The sequence below is a fragment of the Balaenoptera acutorostrata genome, chromosome 8 (genome assembly GCF_949987535.1).
Source record: "Balaenoptera acutorostrata chromosome 8, mBalAcu1.1, whole genome shotgun sequence".
In the NCBI taxonomy this organism is placed as follows: domain Eukaryota; kingdom Metazoa; phylum Chordata; class Mammalia; order Artiodactyla; family Balaenopteridae; genus Balaenoptera; species Balaenoptera acutorostrata.
Genome location: NC_080071.1, coordinates 68,434,619 through 68,447,755, shown reverse-complemented (window position 1 = coordinate 68,447,755; position 13,137 = coordinate 68,434,619). Strand labels below are relative to the sequence as shown.

At 36.0% G+C, this 13,137-nt stretch overlaps 1 protein-coding gene across 1 annotated transcript in view; it reads right to left on the bottom strand.

Annotated features, from left to right (window-relative positions):
• CPS1 (carbamoyl-phosphate synthase 1) overlaps positions 1–13,137 on the bottom strand; it is a 145,791-nt gene that overhangs the window by 42,948 nt on the left and 89,706 nt on the right. Inside the window, exons 22-25 of the mRNA XM_007187862.2 lie at positions 7,795–7,936; positions 6,392–6,457; positions 5,884–5,947; positions 3,997–4,178 (exon numbers count right to left, since the gene is read on the bottom strand). Coding sequence (XP_007187924.2) covers positions 3,997–4,178; positions 5,884–5,947; positions 6,392–6,457; positions 7,795–7,936 — 454 coding nt within the window. The remainder of the gene's footprint in view (positions 1–3,996; positions 4,179–5,883; positions 5,948–6,391; positions 6,458–7,794; positions 7,937–13,137) is intronic.

Here is a 13,137-nt window from a genome sequence, read left to right as displayed (position 1 = left end):
CACACAAATAGTTTCAAGTAACTTTCTGAAATAAAATAGTCTAAAATTCAGATTTGTTTCCCAGATTTCCAAATACTTTAGGCCTAAAGTAATTCCATTAGTGTCCCAAAGTTCCACCAATGTTACCTAGATTTGTTTGTAGTATTTTTACCCAGCTTAGTTTCTTAGTTTTTTAAACCTGATATCACAAAGCTAAGGTATCACTGCACAAAAACCTTTCTGAAATAATCTTTAAGCTGAAATTTATTTTTAGCAGTGAGGAATGAAAAGAAAATCCTTCAAATTTATTTGAGAACATCTCAACTTCCCTTAGACACTAATCACTTTGGTCAGTCCTTATTTTTATAAACAAATTAAATGCTGTATTATTGACAGGATACAATGTAAGAAAACTTGTCTTATTAATGGAAATAGCATTTACTTCATCAAAAAATAGCCTTGATTTTTGTAATTTCATGTATTATCTCTAATTTACAAGCCTCCACTATTTATATTCTGTCAGTCAAGTTGATCATGCATTATTTTTTAGTAATTTGCATTTTAGTAAAACATTTTTAACATTTCAGACAGACTCTTAAGCTTATATTTAATTACAATTAGACCAAATGCAAGGAATGAACCCCAATCCTGGTTTAGAGTGATGCATTACCTGATGGGTTTTGCCTGTCACTAATTAATGTCTGTCACTCTTTCATTCACTTAACTCAAGTTGTGGTACAGAGGTACCATTGTCTACATATACATATGGTATTAGGTGTTAAAAATAGGAGAATTAAATCATTAAGCAGAGTACATATTTATGGGGTATGATCCAGTAAATTATACATCATAAAAAGCAAGAAAAATTGTATAATCAGGACTCAAATCAGACAGGGACATCATAAGGTGTCAAATATGTTGCCTGGTATTTTTTTTTGTTTTGAATATTTGAATTTTATTTTATTTAGTTTTTATACAGCAGGTTCTTATTAGTCATCCATTTTATACACATCAGTGTATACATGTCAATCCCAATCTCCTAATTCATCACACCACCACCACCACCCCCCGCGGCTTTCCCTCCTTGGTGTCCATACGTGTGTTCTCTACATCTGTGTCTCAATTTCTGCCCTGCAAACAGGTTCATCTGTACCATTTTTCTAGGTTCCACATATATGCGTTAATACACGATATTTGTTTTTCTCTTTCTGACTTACTCCACTCTGTATGACAGTCTCTAGATCCATCCACGTCTCTACAAATGACCCAATTTCGTTCCTTTTTATGGCTGAGTAATATTCCATTGTATATATGTACCACACTCACACACCAAAACATAAAAGATAAAAATGCAAATCTCTTCTCAGGGAGCAGAACTCATGAGCACAATCATAAGGAATTAATGACTTCAGTTTAAAGGGTTGCTCTTTATAAAGTTGAAAAAAACTGTCTGCAGCCAAAGGGATATATCGCTATAACATTTTCTCCTTAAAAAAATAAAGAACAAGTGGGAAGGAGATTTTGGCATTTCTAGTATCTCCTCTCACTCAACTTCTGATCAAGACCTCCCTCCAAAGCAGCCTGCTTTACTCACAGGCCATGTCACTTTTCTGACTTCCCCTTAATGTTTTCTTTAGAGGTGCTTCTTTGATTCCATGGAAACAGGCTTGGTCCTGAACTAGACCAAGAGACCTGGACCAAGGGACCTATCATACTTTCTATCATCCCATGTAGCTATGTATCCTTGGGAAAGCCTATTGCCCTTCTAAGTGACTCAAATGTGTGCTTTTAAATAAGTTTAGACGTGCTTCCAATTTTCCGCAAATTTACAGCTGAATGCCTCAGTGCCTTCAGAATCTCTAGGGGCATCCAAGGTCGAATAAGGGCAGCCTTCTGAAGGTTGAGGCACACCCGGTATGAGAGACAATGCCTGTAAAGCCTGCTGTGAGGAGACACACAACAACCTTATACAAGGAAACACATACACAAATATATGTACATACGTGTATGATATGTGCATATTATATATAACATTTCTTGTGGGGTAGTTTAAAGGATACATCAATGGCATATTGTTCTTATGTTCTTCAACATAACATTTACAATTACCTTATTATATATAGTAGCACTATAAAAACCAATTAGCTTCAAATAAGGGCCAATTTATTTATTTCTATCATACTGAATTCAGTTATAACAAAAGGACCTCATTATCATCCATGTGTAACTGCATCCAAAGGCAGTTGTAGAAGTTTTTCATCTTTCCTTAAACCATTTCATGGGGAAATAATTAATTATGTGTAAAATGCCTGCTGCTATTGCTTGTAATGCGTGTTAACATTTTTAAAACAATTATGTAACTTTTCACATATTACGTCATGGATTCCAGTTTTATTTTAATGTCTTAAAGGTAGGGACCTGGTTTTATAGCTCTCTATCCTGCTGAACCTGATTTTTTTTTTTTTTTTAAATTTTTATAGCTACTTTATTTATTTATTTATTTATTTTTGGCTGTGTTGGGTCTTCAGTTCTTGCGAGGGCTTTCTCTAGTTACGGCAAGCGGGGGCCACTCTTCATCGCGGTACATGGACCGCTCTTCATCGCGGTGCGCGGGCCTCTCACTATCGCGGCCCCTCCCGTTGCGGGGCACAGGCTCCAGACGCGCAGGCTCAGTAGTTGTGGCTCACGGGCCCAGATGCTCCGTGGCATGTGGGATCTTCCCAGACCAGGGCTCGAACCCATGTCCCCTGCATTAGCAGGCAGACTCTCAACCACTGCGCCACCAGGGAAGCCCTGAACCTGATTTTTAAAAGGTATTCAAGAAATATTTGCAGAATGTACTTGTTTTGATCCCCACTTATGTGTCTAAAATGAATTAAAAAATCATTAGAAAAATCAGGTCAGAGAGAGAACTAAAAATTGTGTATATTCTACCTAATGGTTTAGTTTCATTATATTACAATATTAGTAGGCCAGGCCTAAATATTGATAGAAAAACATGATGATACATCAATCTTAAATTTGTCTATATTTTTCTTCACAATAATAAAATCATCACATTGTTCTAGCACAATACTTTATACTTGACAATGTGATCTCAACTACAAATCTCATGTTGCCTTCACAGTACCTGCATGTAGAACATTTAAAGACTCATATGATTCATAAACAAAAAAAAAAAGATGAAGCCCAGAGAATTTATATAACTGGCAAAAATCAATGAATTTTCAAGTCAAGAATTTAAGTCTTGTGGCTCCAAGTTAGAATTTTTTTTCCTTAAGTGACCATATTTTGTACATAGGGATGATTCTCTGTAGTAGGAAATAAATTACAATAACCTCAAAAGGCACAACTATTGGACATCACTCTAAAATTTTCAAGTAGGTATTTTTTTAATTGTAAGCTAACTTGTTCTACAGACTTACAGTAACCTGGGATCATATAAATCCACAGTGAAGATACACTCAATAATATTGGAGTGGAGATGGAAGAGCTACTTCAGAGCAAGCTATAAAGGCACCAAAATCATTCAGAATAAACTCATTGATTTTAAATTGAAGACTACTGGCTTCATCTGATAGCATAAAGAATTAACCAGTCCTCTGTGAACGACTGTCTCCTCTGAGAACTGGTCATCATTAAACTGCAACAGCACGTAACTAGAGAGAGGCTGCTTATCATATGTCTACATGACCAATTAAATCGTTTTGCAGAATATTTATTGGGGCTGTCTTGTGCTAATTAATATGTATCGGGCACATGTTACCAAGAAGAATTTTCAGTAGAGCTAGAATGCTTAGAAAGAAAAAGTGAATTTTATATGAAAAATAATTACTCTGTGCCAGGGCCTCAAGAATCTAAGGCTAGGTGATATTTTTTTAGAGTTTCACTACGAAATGAGACAATGGAAGACACCGGCAGCTCTTTCTCCTAAGGGGAATTACAATGTAAATATACATACATGAATACACATATATAAAGTATGCACTGCATATATTTTCTCTTTGTTTTTTTTACCTCCTGATGGTAGATGTCTAGGATTCTCTCCAAAGACAACTCTTCGAAGTACAGCTTGTCACACTCATCAAAGTCTGTGCTCACGGTCTCAGGGTTACAGTTTACCACCACTGTCTTCTTGCCAAGCTGACGCAGCGCGCGGATACTGGAGACGGCACACCAATCAAATTCCACGCTGCTGCCTGCAGAGACCATGAGATTGGGGAAACGGGGGAAGAGAAGCCTGAAGTCACCACGCAAAGAGAAGCAGAAATACACTGCCAATCAGTCCAGGCTAAGGGAGCTAATGCCCTTTCAGTTCAATTTTTAAAACTCCAAAATATACATGTGAGATCTATTATGCACACTATATTAGTAGTAGTAAAAACAGGGACTAATTAAACAATGACAGGTTGGCTTGTTTTGTATGCTAAGTTCTGTAAGAGGTAATCTCCATATTCAAAGCATTCAGAATCTGAAAGTTAATGGGAGATAACTGTAATAATAATTTTAAAAACTTCATTTACTGAAAAGAAACTCAAAGTGAACATATTGACCTCAGTACACAAAAGTAGTTAAGTTAGAGATCAAAATACTTGAGTTCTTATTTCAGTCCTTCCACTTACCCTGCTGTCTGAGGGCCAAACCCAATGATCCCTGAGGTGCCTTGCAGCTCTGACATATCTTGATTGATTGGAAAGCCCTGGCCTTTCCAAGCATATCCTTTTAAGCTTGGCAAGGCCACCCCATGCAGAGTGAGCGACCTTCTAGGAAGTAATTTGAAGTATAATAATGGCCTAAATGCCTCAAAATATCACCTCTACTGGGATGCCATAGAACTGAAAGTTCTGGGATTTGTACTAATCCTTTGCATTAGGACTTTGTCTCCTAAAAATTCTTATCAGAATAATAAGTTGTCCAAATATAGTAGCATGTTAAATCTCATTATCAATTAAATATGCACTTGATTATCAGCTCAGCTAATCTTTCCTAGGCCCTAAAGTAATGTAGAATTGTTGCATAATTAGGTGAAGAAAGGTTTCGAGAAGAGAAGGGTAGATCCTGGTGAAGGCATCCAGACCATTTAGCCATAAGATAACTGAAGTGGCAAAGGTATAAACACTTTTGACCTACTTTAAGATCTGGCCAAAAATTGGCAAACTACCATATCCTGAAGCACTTAGTTAATTGTAAAAACTATAATAAACTATGCTTAAAGTAACAAAACAAGACCACATACATTTAAATCATATATTTCATCATTTCCATATTAGAACACCTTGCAGAGACAAAATGTTAGATATACTTATTAAGAAACATCATTGTCTATTTAAATATATACTTTGTAACTGTAATAGATCTTGATTCATTATTAAATATTCAGTTTTAAGTGACTGGGAGAAATATAACAATTTCTGGTGAGAATGTTTTAATTAAATTATGTAATACTCTTCCTGTGCCCCAAAGAGAAGAGCTCTTTGCATCTAATGTCAACACAAGTCATATGTTAGGTCAGACACTGGGTCTACAAATATAATTACTGGCTGATGGATAAAGTTCTTGAGCAAATAAAGATCTTTGTGAAAAACTATGCGGGAAGAGAAAAAGTCAAAGTGTAATTCATTCCCCAACCCCAGTAAGAGACTCAATTTAGTTCATGAGGATGAAAATGATAAAGGGATGACATGATAAAATGAAAGAAGATGGAATCTGTGGTTGAGACCCACATTTGAGTCCTACTTCTACCACTTAATAGCTGTATAAGTTGGGCTACATGTCTCTGAACCTCTGTTTCCTAATTTGTAAAATTTTTATTATGACAGCATTTAGTTTACATAGTTCTTAGAATAATGGAATTAACATGGATGAAACTGAAAAGGCCTATGTAAATATAAGTTATCACTTTACCAATGTGATATGGACCACAGCCCAGCACCATCATTCCATGTTCATCAAAATTGATATCATGCTCCTGAGGGAAAAAAAAAGGAAGATGTGGAAATTATTACATTATTCTTCCCTCTATTTAAACTGTGTCCTTTGAGTGTGTCTTCCCCATTCTTCCTCTTGCTGATATGCATCCTCTATTAGTCTTTGGGAATCCATAAGTATAAAGTGTTATACAAGCCCTACTTATTCATAAAAAAAATTATTCAATATTTTTAATTAGATAGTCATGAGAAAACAGCATAATTGTATGATCATGTAACCACTGTCTTTATCTCTTCACTTGTTTGATTTCACCATCTTAGGGCAGTTCTTAAAAGACTGAGTACAGAAACACATCATCACATTCAACTCACATGATGTCACTGTTTATTACTAGATAACCAAAGACACACAAAACGTATTCCCCCATGTGGACCATTTACTAAATCTAGAGCTTTCTTCATTACAGAAATTTGGCAGTTCCTACCTGACCATTGTAGGTAACATAGAGGTAGTTTGTTACTGATGGGTATTCTGCAGCCAGTGTATCAATCTGCAAGATAAAGTAAATAAATACTTACATACATAGGGATTTTTACTCCCCTTATTATAATTTTTTTTCAAGAATACTGTGGACTTTTTTTTTGTTCTGCATTCATATTCCTTTAACGTCCATTACTATCAAATATAAAGACAAGAAAAAGGTATGTACAATCCAATTGCTTTCTAATTCTAAAAGTGAGAGGGGAGAAAAAAATAATGATACAATTTAGCTATCACTTGGGCAATGAATGACAATACGCATTCCAGAGCAACAGATCATTACATAGTACCTCTCAGGAAGACAACAAGGTGGTCATATAGTCAACTGGTTATCAGGAAAACTTACCCAATCAGCTGTCTAAAGCAACTGCAAATAAAATCTAAAATCAAAGCAAAATGACCTATATATAAGGATGTCTTTGGTTTGCAAATTAATGCATAGGATTTAAGTTACCTATGGCACTGAGCGATGGGATGACATAAATACCACAAAGCATGAGGAAGAAGGGAAGAGGACAAGATCTCATTGAACATATTTGGAAAGAGCAAATCAATTCAGCTCTCAAGGGCCAGGAGCTCAGCTTAGTGAGCAAGAATTTGGGGCCGACAGGGCAAACTAATGTAAGGCAAGTGAGGCGGAAGAAAGATAATAATTGCTGAGTAGAAAATATTCGGCATCAAGCCTGAGACCTAAGGTTATGTGTGTGCCCCCTGAGCACATGGGGAAAAGCCAATGATTTTAAAGGACAAATCCCAGCTGGTGGTACTTTAAGCCAAAGCATCTCTTCTACTAAAGACCCAAAAAAAATCACAACAGTACACCTATGAAAATTCTTGTGTGATTGTCATGAATACTAGATGAGCTCATTATGCCCAACCCTAACACAATGAATACTAAATGAACCATAATGATGGGGCACTTAAAATAAAGTATTACCCTGTAAATAGTCAGTGCCAAGAGAGATGACTATTCTTTTCAAGAGGGTCAGTCACTACACTAGGGCATTTCAAGTCCTTCTATTATGCTAAGGATTTCTCTTACTACAGATATATTTGCACATGGGTCAAAAAGTAGAGGAGAGGTCATTTTGATTTTTTTTTTCATTTAGGCCAAGAAAATCATGTACTCACTCTTCCCTTTATATCCCAGTGTCCCTTCATCCTTTCCCCTTTAAAGCATAAATCAATCCTGTGCTGAATAAAATAAGTGACATCATGGGCATCAATTGAAAAAGTAAAATCACTTTTGAATTCCACCCCTTTTTATTGAAAATGGCTCTATGAATTGGTGCCTACATTTCACCCAAGGAATCCTGGGAAGAAAGAAAAACTCCTTTTCTCCTTTACCTGTTTAACCCAAGGATGAATGTTTTTCTTTAACCTCAGCTCCCTTGTCTGGGCCTCAGTCAGCCCGAGGCATTTTGAAATCTGCTTGTCTGAGAACCCAATCTCCTTTGCCTTCTTCAGGGTTTCTTCTGTAATGGACTCACTAGAATTTAATAAAAAAGAGGATTCAAGTTTAGACCAAACACAATAAGAAGCAGTGAACTATTCACTTTCAAAATCACCAAAGGCTCCTTATTTTCCAACTTCAACATACTTAGGTCTCCTGCCTTTTAAAAATACACGAATAACCAACTAAATGGTCTAGCCTCTATGAAGTCTACTATTTGCAATACTGACTTTCTCAAACATGTGGTTTCCCACTTTCACACCCTATGCACCCTCTTCTCTTCTTAATTCCTGAAAAGTGACTTCTGCACCAAGTGTCCTAATGAATTTGCTCTTTCAAAAATAATCAGAACCTCTTAAATCCAGGAGTCTTTCTTAATTTTCATTTTCTCAGTCTTTCAGCATATGTCCCTTTTGATGTTCCATTCTTTAAAGATATTTTTCTCTGGCAATAAGTTGCTTCTCACCCTATTTTATTACAACAACAATTTACTGTGTTTTTTCTCCAAGGCTCTATCCTCTGTTATCTGCTTACATCTGGCTACTTTCTCTCCCTTCCGAAATTTAGTCACTGTCATTGGCTCATAATGACTAGTTATCCTACATAACTAGTTGATGATTCCCAAATCCGTAGCCCCTTCTCCAGTGTCTGACCTGTGTTCCAGGTCTTTATGGGCTTTGAGAATTTCTTCATCTGCGCATCCCAACATGGCATCAGACTGGGTATCCTCTCCATAAACGGTCTCTATTTACTAATGTTACATATCTGTCTGTGTTGAGAAGATAGTTCTGTGATTTTATGATTATTTTCCACTGAAGCCAGATTTGTCTCCTCACTTTCCCCATGCTCATTTCCACAGTGTAGACACCATTCACGTTATTTCCCTCACCTGTAATGCCTTTGACATTTCTGTCACCCACCCATCTACTCTCCAGCTCCCAGCTTCATAGGTCAGCTAAAGCCAGGGCTCATCCTTGAAGCCTTCTTAGTCTGCCCTAACCCACACAGATCTTCCTGGGTTCTTAACTGACTCTTTTACAGGAGCTAGGGGCATAGTTGGAATCATACTGTTTAGCATGTATCATTTCCTGATATTTTTAATGTTTGTTAGCTTTTATTCAGCAACCAGACGTTTTTCCTGCTAGATTCAAGTTCCATGAGGGCAAAGAATACATTTGGCTCATTTACCAGATTATTCCCAAAGCTTAGCACACTGTCTGGCTCACAGACAGCATTCAATAAATATTTATTACATGAATGAACGAAACTGTAACCCTAGAGTTTTTTTACTTTATAGAAAAGACAAAGAAGTTATTGAAATCAGCTTATAACTAGAATTCAAAATGTACACAAAATAATTTGCAAAGGGTCGAGGTACAGAAGAATTAAATACTACTCTAAAAGCGTCTCTAACCAAATAGCTGTGGCCAAGCTGTTTCAAGCAATAGTCGATACGATAAAATTCAGTTATAACAGTTTGATAGTCAATACAATGAAATTAAAATATAACAGTGTGTTGTCAGAGATCTAATAATAAATAAAACATTTTCATTGAAATTCTGCTAATAGAATGCAGTTGAATTAAACCTACTGCGTTTTGTTCATTCTATCCTTCAATCTTCTTAATTTAATTAACTCATATTCTGAGTTTACAGAAGAAGCAAGATGGTACATTTAATAGCTACTTCTCTGGCTTTTTTATATCAGTGTTAGTTTGGATTTCTGAAGCTACAGGTCTTCCTAATCAATTCACTTTCTCTATGGTACCTACTTTGTCTTGTCTCTCAAATCCATTATTTCTCCCAGTGAATTTAATTTCTTTTTTCCTATCCCCATTTTGATTTCTCAGTCTTCTCAAGTATTTGATAAGCATTCTCTCAGAACAACACATTTTCCTGTCCAATTCCTGAACACAGTCTATTAAGTATTATTGGTCACTTACTATGTGCCAAGCACTGTGTTACCTACATGCTACTAAATATGGTAGCCACTAACCAAACATGACTATTTAAATTTAGATGTTAATTAGTTTAAAATTTTTTAGATTATTCAGAGCCCACTTTCACTAGTCACATTTCAAGTGCTCAATAGCCATACAGACTAGTGGCTACTATATTGGACAATGCAGATTATAGAATATTTTATCATCACAGAAATTTCTACTAGACAGTGCTGCTCAAGACGATACAAAACAGTATTTGAGGCAATGCAGTGATAGAGAGTGATTCCAAACATTTTGTGAAGAGATAAGCTGTGTAGTGCAATGTGAGGTCAGAGAAAGGAGACAACAATATGAGTGGTTGCACTTGAGAAATACTATGGCAGTAGAGGGATGAGAACAGAACCATAAAATAAGTTCAGGTTTATACAGATGAAAGGAGTTGACAAGGCAAGGGCAACTGCATTCGCAGTAATGTGAGGAAGCAATAGGCATGGCAGGCATAGGAACATACTGAGGATTTGCAGTTGGAAAGAGTTAGTAGGACATTGTGGATGGTGAAGGCGGGGCAACACTCACTGTCATTTCCTTCATTAGTCCTTTAACATTTAGTGAACAAGTGCTCTGTGTATCAGAGCACTGTCCTACGTATTTTGATGGAGAGAGAAAATATCAAATCTCCACACTTAAGGAGATCAGAGTATATAAGAAGGCAAACAAATAGCCATTTCTCTGATAGCACAGTGAGAGGTGCTGTGAGGAAGTACTCCCAGCTTCTACTGGGGAAGTCTGGAAAGGCTTTATCCAGCAGGTGACTGCTGAGCTTCTGAGCTTCTTGAAACACCCAAATTTATGGCGTTTGCCTTTAGTTTTGCAAAAAAAAAAAAAAAAAAAAAAAAAGTTTGAGACGAAAGCAGAGGAAAGATTTTTTTGTTGTTGCTGTTGCTATTTGTTTTATAAAGGCATATTTCTACTCTCCTTGCCAAGACTATATTCCTAAACCAATTGCTCATTTGCTTATGTGCAAGTGTGCATTCAGCCTCAAAGTGGAAGTGTTTGACAAATAAACAATTTTCCTAAATTAAAACTTTGGATGGTGTTCTTTTTTAATCATGATTTTCCTGGATGGTTTCAAATCATGTTTACCTGTATGAGGAAAGGCTACACATTTTCTCTGTGATCTGCAATCTTATTACAAACACAGGTATGAAGCTTGAGTTAGGTGGAGAAACACCGTGCATACAACATTGAGCCAATTCTTCCCCGTAGATTTTTTTAGCTACCTGCCAGAACATTTTCCCATCATTGCGGGATGGCAGTAAAAGGAAAAACAAGCAAAAATAAATAGATTTTCAATAAGACATTTCTTTATTATTGCAAAAAACTATCTGAGGCAAAACCTATATTATGTTTCTATATCAACAACCACACTAACTAAAATGACTAAATCCTAACGCTGAACAGCAATGGTCTGGACACACATAAGAAACAGGCCTTGAAAAGAACAATCACACCTATAATTATGACTATGGACTAGCACAAATGCAAGTTCTTCAAGTCCAAAGATAACCAGAAGTAACGTATTTATCTTTAACTCTTCTGGTGAGATATTTTTTTTTTTGCTTTGAATGATTTATTTTTTATTTCTTATTATATGGAGGATCAGTCAATTCTTCAAAGGCTGCTATATTGCTTTAAATAAAAAATTATACATAATGGTATTAAACAAACAAAAAAAGAAACCATTTAGATGCCTCAAGTTTCTGTTAGGGATGCAGTAAATTTGCATTTGTTTTGTCCACATTCAGCAATGCAGTCTTTTCTATTGCTGAAATATGCATAATTCCTCTTATTCTTTTCCACCAAAAGAGCCCAGTAGAGCATATAAAGACATCTCCAGCAAATATACACAGACTTCCTCCTCCACCCACCAAATAAAATTGGACTCTTACCAACAAACAAATAAAAAAAAAAGAAAAAGAAGGCTGATTGATAGAATTGGCCTTGTGCATACCAAAGTAAAGTGAATTAATTTTGTGCTCAGCTCTATGGCAAAGAAATAGCTAAGACTAACTCAATCATTACTGCTCCCCATAGCATACCCACCTCAGAGAGTTTTCATTATTTAAAGGGGATGCTGAGAAAAGCAACAGTAACACAAAATAATGAATGACAGAGTTTCAGAATGGGGGTGAAAACTACTTCTCCATAGGCACCCGCTCAGGTGAGAGTTCTAAAACAGATGCTTCAAGCTAGACTTACAAAGTGCATGTTTTAAGCTCACAAGCTGATTCTCAGAATATTTTCTTGGTGAGCCAAAAACTGATTTAACTTTCACTCAACATTCAAATAACTAGATCAATAGCATGATATGATATTTAAACATCTTAAAATTAGGGTGTATTAAATTGGAATGGCATATGAATATATTCATGTTCATCTATTTCAATTTGAATGCAAATATTGGGTAGATATGTTCCTATGAAGTTCCAAGTAATATACCTTCTACAGTATTTCATTCATGGCTTCTCTGGTTATTAATTTCTACTCTTTAGACATGTTTATGAAACAGTGCAAAGCAGTTTGCAATCCTCCTCCCTGAGAAAAGAGACGTTGATTCTGACCCACCATGGCAGTTAAAAAGACACAGTCAAGTTAGATTCCTTCCCACACTGACCATGGTCCTAATTCTGTGGGGTACCCCTAACTCCAAGACAGGACGTAGGTGGCCGCTCTCCATTATTTCCCTCATTCACTCTCTCCACTGTTTCTGCATAACACAAGGTTGGCTGGCATGTCATTACACACAGAAGAAAATTCACTTCATTCCCTACTTGTTCTGATACAAAATTTTATTCTGAGTTCCATTATAATAAAATAAGAGAAGAGACAGTTTGAAGACATGATTCATTAGCTTTGCGCCAGTGATTTAGATAAGGTTAAACCTCTTCAGAGTCAAATACAAGATGAATAATCTTAAGTGAACATAAAGCTCATTTAACAATGTGATTTAGATATATGCTCCTCATCTTTATCTGCCCATATTGAGTGCCCCCATTTTGTCTGCTAAAAGGAATTCCCACCAGAGTGAGATTTTTTTTTATATCAAGCTAGGTAAAAGCTTGTTTTAGGGACAGGGCTATAATATTTCTATTTTTTTCAAAGGAAAATGAAAACCTTAATTTGGAATAAACTCAAAACAGAATAATTACTAAAACAAAGATAAACACTGAATTTGTAATTCAAAACTGTTTTTGAAACCTCAATAGGAAATGCTCCATTTATATTATATTGTAAA